General features: G+C 40.8%; 1 protein-coding gene across 18 annotated transcripts in view; it reads left to right on the top strand.

Moving 5' to 3' along the window:
• Sec31a (SEC31 homolog A, COPII coat complex component) overlaps positions 1-20,260 on the top strand; it is a 59,915-nt gene that overhangs the window by 18,932 nt on the left and 20,723 nt on the right. For 13 of the 18 annotated variants that reach the window (XM_035452964.1, XM_035452965.1, XM_035452961.1 and 10 more), the window contains exons 7-19: positions 1,096-1,238; positions 4,525-4,624; positions 6,386-6,547; positions 6,744-6,896; positions 7,141-7,377; positions 8,641-8,715; positions 10,228-10,266; positions 10,716-10,793; positions 14,282-14,357; positions 15,138-15,316; positions 17,073-17,199; positions 18,037-18,182; positions 19,683-19,856. In XM_035452964.1, the coding sequence (XP_035308855.1) occupies positions 1,096-1,238; positions 4,525-4,624; positions 6,386-6,547; positions 6,744-6,896; positions 7,141-7,377; positions 8,641-8,715; positions 10,228-10,266; positions 10,716-10,793; positions 14,282-14,357; positions 15,138-15,316; positions 17,073-17,199; positions 18,037-18,182; positions 19,683-19,856 (1,689 nt within the window). The remainder of the gene's footprint in view (positions 1-1,095; positions 1,239-4,524; positions 4,625-6,385; positions 6,548-6,743; positions 6,897-7,140; positions 7,378-8,640; positions 8,716-10,227; positions 10,267-10,715; positions 10,794-14,281; positions 14,358-15,137; positions 15,317-17,072; positions 17,200-18,036; positions 18,183-19,682; positions 19,857-20,260) is intronic. The other 5 variants (XM_035452967.1, XM_027387640.2, XM_027387639.2 and 2 more) reach the window with 2 other exon arrangements.

The following is a 20,260-nucleotide window of genomic DNA, read 5'->3' as shown; positions in this document are numbered from 1 at the left end:
AATCACTTTATTTAGTAATTTGTGTGTGTGTGTGGGGGGGTGCATGTGTGCCATGAAGCACATGTTGAATTCAGAGGACAACTTTCCATCAGGTGGGTCCCACAGATCAAACTCAGGTTGAGGCAGACTTAGTGGCAGGCACCTTTGTCCTGTGAGACATCTTGGTGGCCTGATTTCCTTCCTTGTTTCTTCCCTCCCTCCCTCCCTTTCTCCCTTCCCTATTAAAACTTTAAAGATACTTTTTATTACATTTATAGGTTTTTTTTTTTTTTTTTTTTTGTGAGTGTATGAGCATTTACTCTCCATTGTGCACTTTTGTGCTGATTCACAGACAACTTGCAGAATTTGGCTCTAGCCTTCTACCATGTGGGTTTCTCCCAGAGATTAAAGTTAGTTCTGTCAGGTTTGGCAGCAAGTGCCTTTATGTGCTCAGCCATTTTTCCCACCTTGGTTAAAGACTGTCTAAAACAAGAGTGCCTAAGTCAGAATGTGTAGATCATTTTAAACATCACAGAACTGTTGAAAAGAGCCTTCCTCCAGATTACTATCGTTTTAAGTGGACCGGAAATTTTAAAATACAAGTTTTAGTGGAAGAAAGCATGCAAAAATAATTTTAGTCACTATGTAGAATATTTGTTAGAAACTAAAACTTCTGGATCATTCCCAATACATGTCCCATGAAACGTTGGATGGTAGTTGTTGCTTAAGATATTAGGTTTGATTTTCTTTGTTTTTTTGAGGAAAGATAGAAGGCTTTTTAGTTTTTAATTGAGAATTTTTATTTTCATTTTTGAAAGTGTTATATTTTAAGTTAGTATAAAACTCTTCTCTGAGTTACAGTATTAACAATGAAATTCATTTTAGGTAATAGAATTATTTTGACCTGAATTGCTTTATATGCATCAAGTAGATGAATAGAAACCACCCAAAGGCTATACTTGCTTAAGACTTGTCTCATAATATTCAAAAGGTTTGGAAGTAGTCTGAGTGGATACTTTTTCCTGTTCATTTCAGTAGTGACATAGACCTCAAACTTTAATTCTGCTCTTCTTAGAGTAACCTGGTTACTAAGATGTGGGCCTTACCTGTCTGCAGATGCACTGCTCTGGGCTGGCGTGGCACCCTGATGTGGCTACGCAGATGGTCCTGGCCTCTGAGGATGACCGGTTACCAGTGATCCAGATGTGGGATCTCCGATTTGCCTCCTCTCCTCTTCGAGTTCTGGAAAACCATGCTAGGTATCATGCTGCTCTTTCAAAGAACTATATTGCTTCATATTTTAGTTAATTAGACAGGTAATTAGATAATTATATTGATCATATCATGCAAACATGAATCCTTTGTTAAAACATTTTCCACCACTTATTTCAAATAATTAAGCCAGGCATAGAGATGTGTATCTGTAATCCCAGCATGTGGCACTTAGAGGCAAGGAGGGTCAGGAATTCAAGGCTATCCTCAACTACATAGTGCATTCAAGAAACTAAAATCACCTAAAATAGTTGGTAAAAATTTGAGTATGTCAGTTCTTGACATTGATTATACATTTAGATCCGTATTAATCATTAGACTTAAGAAAATTTAATGCCATATAGCAACAGTTTAGTAACTGGTTCATTCTGTTTTCATTTTTTACTTTCAAAGCAAACGGTTTTGAGAAAGGTGATCTGCTTCCAGTTTCCATTAATATGTTGAGTAGATATTCTGAAAAATGGGAATTTTCTCATGTTTTAGTGTCTTTGTATTTCATTAATTTGGCAAATTTCCCACCATTGATACTTAGGTAGTAGCAAATTTATGTAAATGTGTTTAAATAAGAAAATATTGTACTAGTTTCTAGCCTGGTGCTGGTGGCACACGCCTTTAATCTCAGCACTCGGGAGGCAGAGGCAGAGGCAGAGGCAGAGGCAGAGGCAGAGGCAGAGGCAGAGGCAGATGGATCTCTGTGAGTTTCAGGCCAGCCTGGTCTACAGAGCAAGTTCTAGGACAGTCAGGACTGTTACACAGATTAACTATGTCTCAGGGGGAAAAAAAAATACTAGCTTCTAAGTACTCTAGGGACTTCTTTTCATTCCTGTCTAGTGACATGTGACTGAAGTTCTAAGTCCTTCTCCCCTTCTCCTACATAAGAGTTTCTGAAGGAGAAAGTCTTGAAGTTTGTGATCTGTCTGTAAATAAGGGAGAAGAACCTGGTCAGGATGTATTCCTCATTAAGTATTATATTTTGGTCTAATTTATAGTTAAAACAAAAAAAGATGCTTCTGAGAACCCTACTATTTTTCTTATTTTATTTAAGATTGAGTGTTTTTAATGTATTCAGTAAAATAGAAAAAATTCCCACCTGTTTTAGTTGCTTTCTTATTGCTGGGAAGAGACACTACAACCAAGGCAATCTGTAAAAGAAAGCATTTAACTGGGGCCTTGTTTGTAGTTTCAGAGGGTTATTAGTCCATGACCATCATGATGAGGAGCATGGCAACAGGTATGGTGGGTGCTGGAGCAGTAGCTGATAGCTCACATCTGGTCTATACGCAAGACACTGGGCCTGTCATGAACTTTTGAAACCTCAGCCTATCCTGGTGTTATACCTTCTCCAACAAGGCCACACCTCCTAATCTTTCCCAAATGATTCCAACCATTGGGTTCAAACACATGGACCTATGAAGGCCTTTTTCATTCAAGCCACCACACTAACTTCAGGGAAACTGCGTTGTAGCTCTTCCATAACACAGACCATGTGCAAGCATAGGCAGCTAGCTCTTCCATAACACAGACCATGTGCAAGCATAGACAGCTAGCTCTTCCATAACACAGACCATGTACAAGCATTGTACATGGTACCATATCAATCCTCATAACAAAAATAACTGGAGAAACTGCTGTTGCATGTTTCACAGGCCAGAAATTGAAGCTCAGCAAGGGTAAACTTGTCCAAGGTCATATATAACAAGTCAAGTGCTGGCTTCAACACAAACAGTGGCCTCAGAGTGCTATGACACCACACTCTGCCACAGAGCTTAGGAATGGGCCATCAGAATTTAGCAAAGCCCAGTGCTGGATGACAGTCTCTGGTTGGCAGTTTTCGCATGCTAATAAATGGTAGAATACTTGATCTCTTGGTCTCGTCCAGCCATGGCTCTCTGTTTATTTAATATATATATTATATATAATAATACATATTGTTATTATATATTAATAATAGTATAATATATAATGTATTGGGCTGGAGAGATGACCCAGTATTCGAGAGCGCTTGTTGCTCTTGCAGAGGACCTGGGTTTAGTTCCCAGCACCCACATTGGCAGCTCACAACCACCTGTAACTCTACCTCCAAGGGGTCTGACGGCTCTGGCTTACTTGGGCACCTGCACTCTTTTTTTTCTTTTCTTTTTTTCTTTTGGTCTTTTTGAGACAGGGTTTCACTGTTTAGCCCTGGCTGGCCTGGAACTCACTTTGTAGACCAGGCTAGCCTGGAACTCACAGAGATCCTTCTGCCTCTGCCTCTGCCTCTGCCTCTGCCTCTGCCTCCCAGTGCTGGGATTAAAGGCATGGCATTTGCACTCTGTGTGCATGTGTTCATGTGTACACACACACACACACACACACACACCACACACACACACACACACACACTTAAAAAAAAAAAAACTTTGAACATACTTTGGCTGCTTATTATTGTGTTGTTTCTGTATCAGAGGTCAAACCCAGGGCCTTGTATATACTAAGCAAGTGCTTAACCACTGAGCAAAATACTCAGACCTCCAATTGTGTGCTATTTCCCCCCCCCTTTTAAAATTTAAATTAGAAACAAGCTTGTTTTACATGTCAGTCCCAGTTCCCTCTCCATCCGCTCCTCTGCCCCCCACTAACCCCCATCTCATTCCCTTGTGTGCTCTTAAGAAGTAACCAAACATAATTCTGGTTTCTCGTAGAATCTGAGGTATGCATATAGAAAAGAGAAAATAACTAATGCTGAGTTTCTCTAAATAAAAGAGTACAGAGATTTTGTGGGGCAGTATGTGTGCATGTGTGTGTGTGTGTTGGGGGGTGGCGTGTACTTATGTTTGTGCAGTCGGAAGTCAATGCCTGATGCCTTTCCCAGCATTCCTCAACCATTGAGTTTTGAGACACTGTCTTTTCCTGAACCTGGAGTCACCATTGAATATACATGTAGTTGGCAGGTTAGCTCTGTGGATCTCACCCCCTTCTCCGACCACTAGCTGGGATTACAAGTGTATGCCACCATACCTGGCTTTGTGTGTGTGTGTGTGTGTGTGTGTGTGTGTGTGTGTGTGTGTGTGTGTGTGTGTGTGCTCGCGCACGCACACACACACACACACACACACACACACACACACACGCACATGCACATGTACACCACTCCACATGCTGTGGAAGTCAGAGTAGCCTGTGGTACTCAGTGTCTCTCACAGGACCCAGGGATTGAACTTACGTCATAGGGCCTATATGTGACTATGCTTTGTTCTCATTTGTTCCTCTCTCCTGCCCGTGTTTTTTTAATAGGGGAATTTTGGCAATTGCTTGGAGCATGGCAGATCCTGAATTGTTGCTGAGTTGTGGAAAAGATGCTAAGATTCTGTGCTCTAACCCTAACACAGGAGAGGTAGGAGGAGAAGTGCTCCAACCTTTCAACACTCTTAATACTTTATTCTACCTAAGTAAGACATTTCTGTATGGTTTTAAGCCCTTGATTATAATCAAGACCATTGGAGGAGGATCGGAGGTGCTAATCCATCAGATTTCTGATGGGAACATTGCCTAGGCTTATTTCCTTCTATCTTTAAAAGTAGTTTTTCTTTATTGGAACATAGATTTACCTACTATCTTTAAAAAATGATGTATTTTATGTGCATTGGTGTTTTTGCTTGTATGTGTGCCTGTGTGGGGGTGTTGGGTCCTGGTGTTACAGACAGTTGTGAGCTGCCATGTGGGTGCTGGGAATTGGACCCGGGTCCTCTGGAAGAGCAGCCAGCCAGTGCTCTTAACTGCAGCGCCATCTCCCCAGACCCTACTTACAGCCTTATGCCTTTACCTTGTCTCTACTGCAGTGCATCATTGCAGGTTCTTTTGTACTTATTTTGATGGAAACTAATGAGTAGCTGAGGCTGGGAGCGTGGCTCAGAAGTCAAGCACTTGTTCGGCACATAAGAGTCCTATGCTTGATTTCTAGCACCATTAAAAAGAGTCTTCCAACTGGCAAGATGGCTCAGCAGTTAAGTTTGGAAACCTGGATTTGCAAGATGAGGTGGCTACATGTGTAACCTTAGCACTCCTACAGTGAGATAGGAAGCAGGACCACCTGGATGCTCATGAGACAGCCAACTTGGATGGATATACAACATGGCAGAAACAACAATATGCCTCAACAAGATGGAAGGGGAGAACTGACTTCTGAAAGTTGTCCTCTGTATGTGCAATGTAACATGCCCCTCATAGTTAGCCATAACACACACACACACACACACACACACACACACACACACACACACACACACACACACACACAGGAATAAATGGATAAACAAAAAAATGTTTTAATACCTGTTTGTTGAGCATTGAACTTAGGGCCTCAAGTGCAACAATTCTGATAACTTTTTATTTATTTTTAATTTCCTCTGTGTGTGTGTGTGTGTATGTTCATGTATGTACAAGTACATGGGCAGTTATGTGTGTATGCACCTGGCTGCCAGAATTAATATCGTGTCTTTGTCAGTTGCATATCTATCTATTTTTTGAGACAGGAATCTTCCTGTCTCTGCCTCCCCTTCTGTGTGACCTGGCTTTTTCTGTGAGTGTAGGGACTTGAGCTGCAGTCCTCGTGCTTGCATGGCAAGTATTTACACATGGAGCAATCTCCCTGGCCCTGTCAAAGTGTTTTTAAAGTTTTCCCATGTCCTTTCCCTTCTATAGAAAACTTAAGAGGCAAGTTTTATTTTTAGGATTCTTCAGCAATAAGAATGAGATAGATGTGTTTTCTCTTTTGGCTAAAAGCCAGATTTGTCAGTGCGATATTTCTAAGAGTAGTTTAAAGTTTGGTTTTCAAATGACCTCACTATGGTTCTTGGGATCTTGCTAGGCAGAAACAGTTGAAACTAATAGCACTAGAATTTAATAAAATGTTCTGACCTTTCCAGCTTGTCTACTACTGCCATTTTAGGAAAAGGAATATTAAGTAGCATCCCTGTTAATGGACCATTCCAGAGCCACTGTACTGTAGGAAGAACTTACAATTACCATTGGTTTTTCTTGGCTAAAGACTCTTAAAGTAAATGTTCAACTGTACTTATTACCAACATTCCTTATTTTGATTATGATCTGGCTTTCTTTTTTCTAACTTTTGCTTATTTTATTTATGTTGGGCTAGGTATTATATGAACTTCCCACCAACACACAGTGGTGCTTTGATATCCAGTGGTGTCCTCGAAATCCTGCTGTTCTATCAGCTGCTTCCTTTGATGGACGGATCAATGTTTATTCTATCATGGGAGGGAGCATAGACGGTTTAAGGCAGAAACAAGTTGACAAGGTAATAGACAGTGTTAAGGCTTTTGATAATTACAACTGAGAAAAATCACCATGTTGTGTAAATTTTTACAGTGATTTTTACCAACCAGGAATTCATTTTACTGGATCATTGTTATTAGACATTTTTTGTATATGATTTGAAAAATTGTAACATAGTTTATATAAGTTACTGACTCATACTTTTTTTTAAAAAATAGCTTTCATCATCTTTTGGGAATCTTGATCCCTTTGGCACAGGACAGCCCCTTCCTCCACTACAAATTCCACAGCAGACTGCTCAGCACAGCATAGTGCTACCCCTGAAGAAGCCACCCAAGTGGATCCGAAGGCCTGTTGGTGCTTCCTTCTCAGTAGGTGGATTTTATTTTTATATTTCAGTGTAACATTTTAATGGAGAAATTATGGGACAGCACAAGGTACATTTCATCCAGGGTGACTTGTGGAAACTGAAAAGGACAGCTGGAGGCTAGGGTAAAATTTGGAAGCCTGGTAGGGTGTGTGTATCTACATACAGTTCTTTATTTTCACAGGCTTACAGTTTGTTCACTTTGGGACACAGCTTAGTGGCTAACAAGTTCATTTATTCTTTCACAGTTTGGAGGGAAACTGGTGACTTTTGAGAATGTTAAAGTGCAGCCTCAGCATGCCGCTGAGCAGCAGCAACAGCGGCAGCATGTGTTCATCAGTCAGGTGGTGACAGAAAAGGACTTTCTCAGCCGCTCGGAGCAGCTGCAGCAGGTTGTGCAGTCCCAGGGCTTTGTCAGTTACTGCCAGAGAAAGATTGATGCTTCTCAGACTGAGTTTGAGAAAAACGTCTGGTCCTTTTTGAAGGTAAAGTTGGGTTTATTTCATTATCGATAATTGTTTCTATTGTAATCAAAGTCTGTCTTCCTTTCGAAGAAACATTTGGCATAGTATGATTTCAGGAAGGCATGACGAAATTGAAGAAACCCAAGCTTGGCACAGTAACACACATCTGTAATGCCAGCACTCAGGGAGCTGAGACAGCAAGACCTCAAGTTCAAGGCCAGAAACAATCTTGAGTATGATTAGGTTAAATTCTACAATTGTAGAAATTGTGGTTGGTTAGTTAGGGGTAAAATTTTGTTTCCATTTGAGAAAGGGCCTCTCACTTTGTAGTTCTGGCTCACCTGAAATGCACTCTGTTGATCAGGCAGGCCCAGAGGTCCACCTGTCTGCCTCCCTAGTACTGCAGTTGAAGGTGTGTGCCACCCCACCCAGCTTAGGTGGGAAATATTTTTAAAATTGTGGGGTATTGAATACTGCATACACTATTTACTTTTTCATAGATCCTTTGAACATGAATTCCTTTGTATTTAACAAAATTATAGTTAGAAACAAGCCTCACTTATCCGGAACGATGAGTTACTCAACATCCACACATTTAGAAAACAGCCAGTTTAATCCATGGATGCTTGTGCATACCTGTGATCCGAAGGTGAGCAGCAGAGGGACTTCAGAGTTCATCATCTGCTACAGAGAGTCTGGATTTGAGGCCTGGGCTGGGGGAGACCTAGTCTCAAACAAACACAAGAGTAGTTTTTTAAAACTATCGTTTCAAAAGCCAAGCAATGCTAACACATGCCTCTAATCCCAGCACTTGGGAGGCAGAGGCAGAGGCAGAGGCAGTTGAATCTTTGAGTTGGAGGCCAGCCTGGTCTATAGAGCAAGTTCCAGGCCAACCAAAGTTCTATAGTGAAACCCAGTCTCAATTAAACCAGCAGTACAGGAGAGCTGGCTCCCTGGTTAAGGGCATGGACTGCTTTTTCAGCCCTAAGTGGGGTCCCCAGTACCGATTTTGGGGAGCTCACAACCATCTGTAATGCCAACTGTAGGAACTGGACACCCCCTCTATCCTGCCAGTACTCTACTCAATGGGCATAAACTAGCTCTCAGGCATATGCATACTTATATACTTAAATAGTTTCTAAGGTTATTTAAATTCTTTTTGAACAGTGAAATTTCAGGATTTTATAGACTTGATTTTTTAGTAATTTGAGTTGGAATTTGGTCAATTCTTAGAACAACCAGGTTTTAAACGTAGGTCTTTGAAGATTATGTCTCTTTTCAAAGGTCAACTTTGAGGAGGATTCTCGAGGGAAATACCTGGAGCTTCTCGGATACAGAAGAGAAGACCTGGGGAAAAAGGTAAAGTGTTGAGAAGATCAAATGACTGCCTTACACAGATGCTCGTGTGCTGTGCAGACTGTGTGCTTTATAAAGTCTCTACAGACTTCCTCAGAACAGTCAACAAACAGTTAATAACAGCTGGTGTGTGTTACCAAAGTTTGCAAATGTGAAACTCCACTTTCTGCCTGGATTTAGAAGCTGCCAGAATAAGTCACACACATTGAGGTGTTTATTGAAGTGCATTCCAGTGGCCTGGAAAGGAGGACAGCAGCCGTAAGGTGTCTTCCTGCTGCACAGCTTGTGGGACATAGAGAGCACTGGGGGGCAGCTGTGGTTTCCCACCCTAGTTAGACCAGTGGCTTAGTATGAAATTCTTTTTTTTTTCCGAGGTAGGGTTTCTCTGTGTAGCCCTGCCTGTCCTGGAAATCATTCTGTAGTCAATGGACTCAAACTTAGAGATCTGCCTGCCTCTGCCTCCTGAGTGCCGGAATTAAAGGCATGTGCCACCACCGCCCAGCTAGCACAAAATTTTTAAATGGCTTATTGTTGAACAGGTAGCTAACATGCAGCTGGTACAGGATGGAATTTTCATGAGCCTAAGTAAACAAAGTCCCAAGTAGTTTGCTTTGTAGTTTAACTTTTGAAAAAATTCCCTTTTTGAAAGAGAAAAACACATAGTTTTGTAGTCTTCTCAGAAAGGCTCTTAATTATGCTGGTGTTGACATCAGTAGCAGTAAAAATTATGGGAACCTTGAAAACTGTTTTGTTCTAACCCTTCACCTCTGTTGGTGGTAACTGAAGTTTTCTGTAGAATTACATAGCTGCCTAAGTGGTGTGGCTGCATTTGGTGCTGTCCAGGTGTGGGCTTCTCTGAGGGCAGCCACACTTCTAGTGTCTTTGCTTACTCCTTTAAAGTGTTAGTATTTATTTGATTTCCTTGCTAGCTGTAGCTCTTTGATGTTCTGATTTTTCTAAGTTTTCAGGAGATTAAAGTTTTACTTGTATGCCTGAAAGCAAAATATTAGGAAATGCAATCACTATCAAAATACTTGTAAGGCAATTCGTTCTTTATTGAGTACCTGAAGATATCTTTTAAAAAACTATTTGTAAGCCAGGTGTGGTGGTGCAGCCCTTAAACCTCAGCACTCAGGAGGCAGAGGCAGTAGATCTCTATGAGTTCCAGGCTAGCCAGGGCTACATGGAGAGACCCAGTCTTAAAAAAACAAAATAAAACAATAAGAAAGAAAAGACTTAACAAAACAGTGATTTATAGTTATTTTACAACAACAAAGGTCAAGGAAGCATGTTTCTTCAAGGTTGATTTTGTGGTTAGACAGCAGAGCTGAAAATCATCTGAACCAAGAACTCTGTGTAAATGAAAGTAGAACCAGTAGGAACCAGTTGTATACAGATGTTCAAATGAAACTAGAACCAGTAGGAACAGTGTGGCTGAGAATGGAGTACAGCTAACTTTGCTGTACACACGGATTAGAATTGTAGGTAGTAGGTGAGTTGTTGTTTTCATTTCAGATTGCTCTGGCCTTGGACAGAGTGGATGGATCCGACGTGGTAAGAAAGCCTCTAAAAGCAGCTGCTGTCTCCCAAGAGTTTGGTTAGATCATGACGAGAAGTGTAACTTGGGAAGTTGATCTGTTTTGTGTTTCCTGGTTTAGAAAATACCAATTCTAAGTGTTTTTGTAAGTTCATGATCCTCACCTTAAGTTTGGCTGGTAAAGCATGTGCTTTGGTATATTTGAACTTCATAAAAGGAAAAACTGAACCAATGTCTGCTTAGATAAGGTAAACCACTTGAATGCCACATGACATTTGGTAACCAAAAGGGGAGATGGTGGTAGTGATCATTCCTGCTATCCTTTTAATGTTGTTTCTGGAATGAATTTGCCCAGTTGCTTCTCATGATCAAGCTCTGGGTGCGGTTGGTTGGGTCTTTTGTCTCTTGTTACTAATACCTTTAATGCTGCGCTCTTCATCCCCTCTGATTGTTTTCTGTACCAAAGGCTCTTAAAGACCCTGACCAAGTAGCACAGAGTGATGGGGAGGAGAGCCCTGCTGCTGAGGAGCAGCTCTTGGGAGAGGTACTTATTTTTATATTATGTCGGACAATTGTGTGATAATTGTGTATCTCACTTGAAAACACAGACTTTTTTTTTTTTTTGACTACTTGTTGCCAATTATGTTTGATGTACTGTTTCCTCAGGTGTGCTAAGGGTAAGCATCTATTTACCTCATCTAAGAAGTATCTTTGCATGCTAGTTCATTGGCCAAGCTTCTTGATTGTATGATTTAAAATTAGCAGTAGATGTGAGATTTCCTTAATTGGCTCAGATGGCTGCCTGTATGCTAAACTGACAGTTTTATTCACAAATGCAATTGCCTTGCATGTCAAGTTCATGCTTTTTTCTTGGCACATTAATTTGTATAGCCCAATGTCAGTGATAGAAGCTTCTAAATTGGTCCTGAACTGGAACACAGCAAAGAGTATTTTATAAAGCTAAACTAATTTTGATGACTTACTACTAGTATGTCCTTAGCTATGCTTAGTAATTTCTGTAACTAACTGAAGAGAGACCTTGAATACAGAGTTGTGTCATTAATTTATTTCCTTGTGACTCTTTTTCCCCTCAACTAACAACGAATTCTATAGCTTACTTTTCTTTCTGATTTTATTTCATCAAGTTCTTATTAATCAAGTTCTTATTTCTTATCTAATCTTTGACTTTTTCATTACCTTTTATGGTAGGGGTATATCTTAACTATGGAATGCTTATAAATATAATTCATGAGTATCTTGGGCTGCTATAAAGTGATTATGAAATATATTTTCTATTAAAATCAATCACCTAGAATTTAAGAAAGAAGTAGGGGACATTACACAATCTTATTAAAAATTTGAACTTGTTTTGGGGATATCTAGGGAAAATTATAGATACCTACAAGTATATTCATTTGTGTATAAATAGTTAATTGTATTATCAAATGCAAGTCTGTTTGGTCATGCACTCATGAATAGTAGCTGATAAAAATACTTCACCAGATAGTAGTCATCATTGACTTTGAAGGCTTGAAACAAATTATCCATAAGGGGGTAAGATCTTCCCTTTTGTCTTTTTTGATACTATTTGCTTTTCAGATATAGTACCTTGTACATTCAAGGTTTTCAGTACATAAGAAATTAATCATTTGGAAGCCGGGGGATGGTGGCGCACGCCTTTAATCCCAACATTTGGGAGGCAGAGTTTGAGACCAGCCTGGTCTACAAGAGCTAGTTCCAGGACAGCCTCCAAAACTACACAGAGAAGCCCTGTTTCAAAAAAAAAAAAAAAAAAAAAAAAAAAAAAAAAGACAAAGGGAAGAAAGAGGAAAAAAAAGAAATTAAGCATAAGGTTTGTTAGTTGTTTCTAGAAAGCATGTTTGAAAACTGGTGAGTTAGAAAATGGGAAGATTGTGCTGTTTGTATAGTCCTGGGGATTGAGCCCAGGTCTTATGTATTTGTACCACTGATGTGCATCTCAGCTCTCAGAGTATTGTTCTGTAAATTTGTGTATATTTTCTGTAAATGCAGTTAGGATTGCTGTAATTTTAAAAGCTGCTCCAGAGAGGAAGATACAGTGGGACAGAGCTCATGTGGAGGGTTTTTTGTTTTTGTTTTATTAGGGGAAAGGGAGGGGAGACCAGCCTCTTGGATAGGAGCAGCAGAAGAGAAGGGGGAGAGGGAGAGAGAGAGAGAGAGAGAGTGCGAAACAGAAAGATGGGGGTGGCAGGGCCCTTTTAAAGGGTAATGTAGTGAATGTTCACAGGTGGTGCTCTTAGTGACTGCAGCTGAGGGTGTGTCCTGTCAGGACCCCAAGGACAGGCCAGTGCAGATGCCTGAATACTAACAAGGGTGGGTATTGGATTAATGTAAACTCAGTGGGATTAATGTAAACTGCCAGCACTACTCTAAACTTTTAGATGCTAAGGAGAGAAGGAAGAAGGTCTGGCCTCCTTCTGTAAGGATCAGTTAATTAAGTTCTTTAGATGGGCTGGTGCTGTCTTCTGCAGAAAAATGACTCCACTCTAAAGTGGGAGGCAGTCACAATCAGATGTGCAGGCTGCACAGATGTCTGTGTGAACATTTGATTTCATGTAGGATAATGTTCTTTTCATTTCAGAAGAAAATCTTGGGACGTCTGTGGGTCTTTACAAGTTCATTGTCTCTAATCTGAAAATCTAAGCTCTGAATTTCAGATCATATTGTGTACCAGGCTTTTTCCATTAGGCCAACAACCTGCTCCTAAATCACGACACAGAAACTTAATAGTTATGAATGCTCAGCCTACCTTAGGCTTCTTTCTGGCTACCTCTTCTACATTAGATTAACCTGTTTCTCTTTATCTACCTTTTGCCTTGGGACTTTTTTTACTGCAAAGCAAAAACAATATAACCCATCTGCCAGCAGGCCAGAAAATGGTGCCAGATCTCATTATGCATGGTTGTGAGCTGGGAATTGAACTCAGGACCTCTAGAAGAGCAGTCACTGCTCTTAACCTCTGAGCCATCTCTCCAGCCCCTACTTTTTTTCCTTCTGTATGTCTTACTTTCACTGCTTCTCATGTCTGGTTGGCTTCTTGCCCTGGGTGTCCCTCATTCTCTTTTTTTTCCTTGAAACTAGATTTCTCCTATTTATTGTTTTTCCCAGCTAGCTCTGCCTATCCTTTCTCTACTTAGCTATTGGCTATTCAGCTCTTTATTAGACCAATCAGGTGCCTTAGGCATGCAAGGTGAAACAAATGCAACACATCTTTTCATAATTAAACAAATGCAGCAAAAACAAGTGTAACACATCTTCACATTGTTACAGTAATATTCAGCAGCATAAACAAGTGTAACATACCATTACACAATTAAAGTAATATTCCATAGCAATTTTGTATTTAGATTTTTAATTGAGTCACCCAGTTTGTGTGTGTGTGTGTGTCTATTATCAGACTGTGTGCTGTTCCATATATAACTAATTTATAGAAAATTAAATGTATGATTTAGTTTGTTTTATTCAGAAACACTCAAATGCTTAAAACAGTATTCATACTTCTTTGTTGTTGTTTGTGACATTGGAGACCAAACCTACTTTCGAGGCATGTACTCTGTAACTGAGTCATGGCTCCAGGCCCTGCTTTACTTTGGTACTGATGAAACCAAGTGATTTGTTTTGTGATTCAACTTTGACAACAAGACTTTATAGCCAAACCTAGACACTATAATTAAAAACACACATATTTTGCGTCTTTGAAGCCACTCAGAGTTGGTATCTGAGGAAACGTTCCTTACTTTTGACAGCACCTTTTCAGGTCTCTGGGACGAGTGTGAACACTTGATTTGGTGTTTCAGATGACTGGGTTTCATTTATGTCTCATGGGAATTAATGCCTAGTAAGTCCAAGCTTCTGGTCTACACATGGATTGGGAACATTTTGAAACAGCTTGGTGTATCATCTTCTCAGTAGATGAATAATCATATATAATTTTTGGCAGTAAGTTATTTCAGTTTCTTCTTGGCTAAGTTGCTGCCTTTTTCATGTCTTTAGCGAATTAAAGAGGAAAAACAGGAGTCCGACTTTGCGCCCTCAGCTGGAGGGACATTCAACATCTCCGTCAGTGGGGGTAAGTGCTGTTAGCTTTGATTGAAGTCTCTCTTAGCCATAACAAGTCATTTGTCTTCTTGCTTAATCAGAGAGTGAGAGATCTTTGTGTAGATGGGTGGATCTGAACTCACAATCCTCTTGTCTGGGTCTCCCAAGACCCGGGACTTCAGTTATGTAGGTATAACTAGAAATGTGTTGTCACAGTGGGTAGGGTTAAGAAAGAACTTGGTCATAATTGTTATATATAATCAGTGTCTTGGGAAGAGTGATGAGTTCCGACACATGTAAGTGATCTTTACTAACACACAAAACAGTTACTATATGGATTAGTATTTTTCCCTGGTGTAAGAAGGGACTTTGAGAGCCCATCCCACGTGAAGGGATGCACTCTTGCCCTGGACACATGGGGAAGGGCCCAGGCCCAGCCCAGGATGATGTGGTGGACTTTTCGGAGCCCCTGTTGAGGCCCTACCCTGTCTGGGGAGTGGAGGGTGGATGGGGTGGGGGAGTAGGGGTGAGGGTAAGGGGAGGGAGAGGGAGAAGGCATTGACATGTGAAACAAGCTTGTTCCTAATTTGAAGTAATAAAAAAAATTATAAAATGTTAAAAAAAAAAGTTACTATATATACATCCCGGACTACTTCCATAAATAATGACATTTATTTTACAGACTTACTCTGCTTGTAATAAAAAATTAGCTTTGTGTTCTCCAATTGTGTATAAAAACTGGTGTGCATAGTTTTGTAATTGTTTTTAATAACAAGCTATTTAACTTGGATGTTGTTTTTCCTTATTACAGATATTGATGGATTAATTACTCGGGCTTTGCTGACGGGCAATTTTGAGAGTGCAGTTGACCTTTGCTTACATGATAACCGAATGGCTGATGCTATTATATTAGCCATAGCAGGTGGACAAGAACTTTTGGCTCAAACACAGAAAAAGTACTTTGCAAAATCTCAAAGCAAAATTACCAGGGTATGTTATTTTTCAAAGTAAATAGTAGCACAGAAACACATACACTCCTATACATATATACTTTAAAATATTTATGTTAGCCAGGTGTGGTGACGTACACCTTTAATCCGAGTACCTGGGAGGCAGAGGCAGGTGGATCTCTGAGTTTGAGGACAGCCAGAGCTACACAAAGAAACCCTGCCTTCAAACCCCCCACACACCAAAAAATTATTTTTCAGATGGGGGTCTTGCTATATACCCTAGGCTTCCCTGAATCTTCAATCCTTCTGCTTTAGTCTCCTGAGTATTACAGACTTTTTATTATTCTGATTATGGAGGTAGTATCCTATTGCTGTTATGGATAATTGAGATACAGAAGGCAGGAAAGAATTAAGTTCTTTGATGCAGAAATGGCTGTTTATGCTTTGATGTGCTAAAATTCCAGTGTTTTGATTCCCCTCCAGGGGTTTAGTATAGGCAATCTCAAGATAAAAACTTGAGTTGTCTCCAGCCTTGTTAAGAAGCTAGTGCCCATCTTTCCATACCTTACTATAGACAGTCAAGAGCACACATAGATGTGTGTGTGTGTGTGTGTGTGTGTGTGTGTGTGTGTGTCATTCTTCTTGTAGACACTGTCAGTGTAAGCTTCTCCTGAATTGGTAAGAACTGTTAGAAATATTTTTAATTATTCTACAATATTATGATTAGAATGTATTATGTCACCATGTAGGATTGTTTTAATGTTTTCCTCATAGAGGCAAACAACATCGTTTTATGTAGTAATTAAAACCTTTGCCCTAAAGATTTGAACAGAGTTTTGATTATTCAGTTACTATAATTTCTGGTAGAGAGGGTCTGAACATTTTCAAGCTTGATGTTAGTTTGGATAATTTTTGTTTTTGTTTTCTTCGGAGACAGGGTTTCTCTGTGTTAACAGCCTTAGCTGTCGTAGAATATGTTATGTAGGCCAGACTGGCCTTGGATGCAGAGATCCTCCTGCCTCTGCCTCCCAAGTGCTGGAACTAAAGGCATAGGCCACCATGCCCAGCTTGGAAATTATTTTTCATGAAATTATCTCAATATTGAATCCCAGGGGTGGTTGTCTTCAGTTTCCAAGCTTTACCTTGTGTGCCACTGGCTGCCTTTCAGTTCTGTGTTCCAGGCTGTTCTCCCTAAGCCTTGAGTGCTTTTTATTTTTTAAAGTGTTGACACATGCATGCACATGTGCCATGGAGTACTTGTTGAGGTCAAACCAATAATGAATTGGTTCTCTTCTACCAAGTAGGTCCTGGGAATTGAACATAGGCCGTCAGCCTTGATCCTCAGACTTGGCAGCAAGCACTCTTAACCTACTTAGCCATCTCACTGGCCCTAGAATGCTTTTTAACTTCTTTATAAAGTTCCTTCCTGCTTGTCCTTCAGATAAAGTCCGTCAAGACTCCATGTTCAGGCAACTTCTCCTGAACCCTTGGACCCAGGAACAACCTCCTGTTACAGTGTTTTGCTAGTGTCCTATACTTTTCTCCTGAAGCCCTTTGTAAAATACATGGATGCAATTTAGCGTCTGTTATTTGATTCAAGAATGTTTTTCACTTTGCTGCTGTTTGATTTGTCATGAAAACTGTAAATACTTGTTTTAAAAACAAGACTGTTGAGTATTGGGCTCAGAGCCACGATTGCTCTGTGTGCAGTCACTTCACTGCAGACATGTGAAGACTAGACAGTTCAGTCTCCTGTGTCTAGTGAAGACTTCATTTCCTGTTGTTTCCTTTTCAAGCTCATCACCGCTGTGGTGATGAAGAACTGGAAGGAGATTGTGGAGTCCTGTGATCTTAAAAACTGGAGAGAGGCCTTAGCTGCAGTGTTGACTTATGCTAAGCCAGATGAATTCTCAGCCCTGTGTGGTAAGAAATAAGCCCCTCATGTAGCCTATTGCACAGGCGGCAGGGTGTGCTGCACAATTAAGGAGTTTTAGTAGGAATCTTGGTGTGTCCAATGTCAATTAAGAATTATAAAATACAAAGGTGGACTGTGCCCAGCGCTAGCTGCTCACTTCCTTAGCATATTCAAGGCTGTGAATTTGATTCTCAGTAAGAAGAGAGACACAGACAGACGAAAGAAGGAAAAGCAATATAAAATATGTCATTTAAAAATAATCTGTTCAGCGATAGTGGTTTTGGATAGACCTGAATGTAAATTTTACCTCTGCTACTTACAAGCTGTGTGTCCCAGAAAAGATGGTGTCTAAGCTCATTTTACTCCCCTTTAATTGGCACATATGCAGTTCTCAATGTTAGTTGGGATTAGTTAATAATAGTAACAGGTAAAGTTTATCATCACAGGTCAGGGCTACCTTTGTGGCTTAGGAAACGCAGAAACTTGCCTGCTGCCATAGATACTCACTATGTCTTTCTGGATGTTTGTACCTGTAGTACATTTGTAGTATCCTTAGCTAACTGACAATGTTTTCTGAATGTGCCATTCATTTCATGTTCAAATTTTCCCACTTACTGTTCTTTTCTAATATACTTGATGGAGAGCAGTTGGAGATAGGATCTTATATAGTATATGATATGCTGCCCACCTCCATTCACTTAACACTAAATATTCACTGAGCATTTGGAGTGATTGTGTTTCTTTCTGGTTCTCATTGGTTGCTCTGAAAATGCCAGCGAGTTGCTGGCAGCTTCATACACAGTGAGGTGAGTGTCATCTTACCATGTTCTCCTCTCCATTCACAGATCTCCTGGGAGCCAGGCTTGAGAGTGAAGGAGATAGCCTCCTGCAGACACAAGCGTGCCTCTGCTATATTTGTGCAGGGAATGTAGAAAAACTGGTTGCCTGTTGGACAAAAGCTCAAGATGGTAGCAATCCCTTGTCTCTTCAGGTTAGTATCTCTGAAACAAAGGGTGCCTACATTTTAGTGTTTTCTCAACGTATTTAGGGTTCCGTTAGGAATGCCTCTATCTATGAAGCTTATTGCTTTCATTATCTTTGGCTGGATCCTCATGTGTGTTTTTTATTGTCTTTAAAGAAGCAGGTGTGAGGTGGTGGCTAGTCAGATGTGGCTGAGGTCCCGTGGTGGTCCGCAGTCATTGGGGCTAGTAGGAAACAGCACTGAAAGTAGCCCAGGGTTTAGCTGCTTCCTCTCAAGCTCCTTCTACCTCTGTCAGAGAGCAGCAGTGTGGGCTGGAGAATAAGAGACATTGCAGTCGGAGGAGAATATTTATAATTATGGACCATGAAGTACAAGACACAGGAACTCAGGTTAGCACCTCTAAACAAACTAGGAAATCACTGTGGTGACCAGGTAGCTTCAGATTCCCAAAGCAGTTAGTGGCAGAGTCTTCAGGTACTTCAGTCTAGTAGTTTTCTCTTTTCTCTCTGGAAAAACATTTTATCCATAGAGTCATTATTTTAAAGATCATTCTTTAAGACTAAAAGACAGATTAAGAAAAAACAAACAAACAAACAAACAAAAAACCCCAAGCCTTCCCTTTCAAGTGCTTCTGAGAGGAAAACATTTCCCATTCATGGATTGACGGCTTCTGAGGGGCAGCAGGCAGGGTCTCCTGCACATTTCCTCCTGCTCCCCAAGAACAGCTCTCAGCCTTTGCCACGTTGTGTATTAGTCAGTTCTGCATTATTGTGATTAATTGGCTGGATGAGTTAATTTTTACAGAAAAGGGTTTTGTTTGGGCTCATGGTTTGGAGAGTAAAAGGGTGGGTGGCCCGGGGCTGTGGACCTCCTGCAAGGGGCAGATTTTGGTAGGAGCACATGGCTGAGCCACAAAGATCAGAAGAGCAACAGAGGCAACCTAGGCACACGGCCCCCTCAAGGGATGCCCCTACTGACCTAAGGCCCCACTTCTTAAAGGTTCTACCACCCCTCAGTGGTGCCAGCCTTTGAGGGAGCCCCTGTGGAGGCCATGTGCCTGTGTCATGAGTCTGTGTGGTAGTGTGTTGTTGCAGTAACCATGGCATGCTGCATTTGCACATAGCTCTTCTTTGCTTACGGGTAACTGCCCATCACTCTCAGTTTGGATATTTGTCTGTGTGAGATCAGTGGACAAATGTCTGGCAGGCTGAGGATTCATGCATCCTCTATGAGGAGCAGGCTCCAACCTCCTCCCCTTCCTCCTCAGTATACTATGTCCATGGGGGGCAGACTTCCTCCTCTTCTTCTTCCTCCTTTTCCTCCTTCACCTCCTCACTGGCCATCACCCAGATGACACTTAGCTCTCCCACACTTTTCAAGTAGGGATGAGGACCGACGCTGTACTTTGGTGGGTTTGTAAATCTTAATGATTCTGTTTCTTTGCTGCCTCTTGCATACATGTGTTTGGGATCTCTGATTGTCTTCTTGTCCCTCATTTTTATCATTTAGGATCTGATTGAGAAAGTTGTCATCCTCCGAAAAGCTGTGCAGCTCACCCAAGCCATGGACATGAATACAGTAGGAGCTCTCTTGGCTGAGAAGATGAGTCAGTATGCCAGTTTGTTGGCAGCTCAAGGGAGCATTGCCGCAGCCTTGGCGTTTCTGCCTGACAACACTAACCAGGTAATTAAGCTGACAGTTCATCTTGGTTTGGTTTAGTTTTTCAAGATGGGGCCCTGGCTATCCTATAGCTCACTTTAAACCAGCTTGCACTCAAGCTTAGTGATCCTATGCCTCCCTACTTCTGGGATTATGCCGCCACACCCAGCTCATTTTTTTTTTTTTTAAAGACTCATGTACACAGTCAATATATATGCTTAATTTCTACAAATCTGCATTGTGAATCTGAATGAGGTCCAGGTTTGAGTTTAATGCCTTTCTCTTAGTTATTTTAAGAGTGTCTCTTAATGAATCTGCTGGAGACTTCCCATCACTATCTGCAGCAGTTGATACTCTTTGGAGAGCTTTCTTTCAGTTTGTTTTTTAAAGTAGTCCTGTGACTTGGGAACACTGTTACAATGCCATAA

This window comes from Cricetulus griseus, assembly GCF_003668045.3.
Source record: "Cricetulus griseus strain 17A/GY chromosome 1 unlocalized genomic scaffold, alternate assembly CriGri-PICRH-1.0 chr1_1, whole genome shotgun sequence".
Lineage (NCBI taxonomy): Eukaryota > Metazoa > Chordata > Mammalia > Rodentia > Cricetidae > Cricetulus > Cricetulus griseus.
Note: the sequence above shows the minus strand (reverse complement) of the source record. Positions and strands in the feature narration are given on the sequence as shown.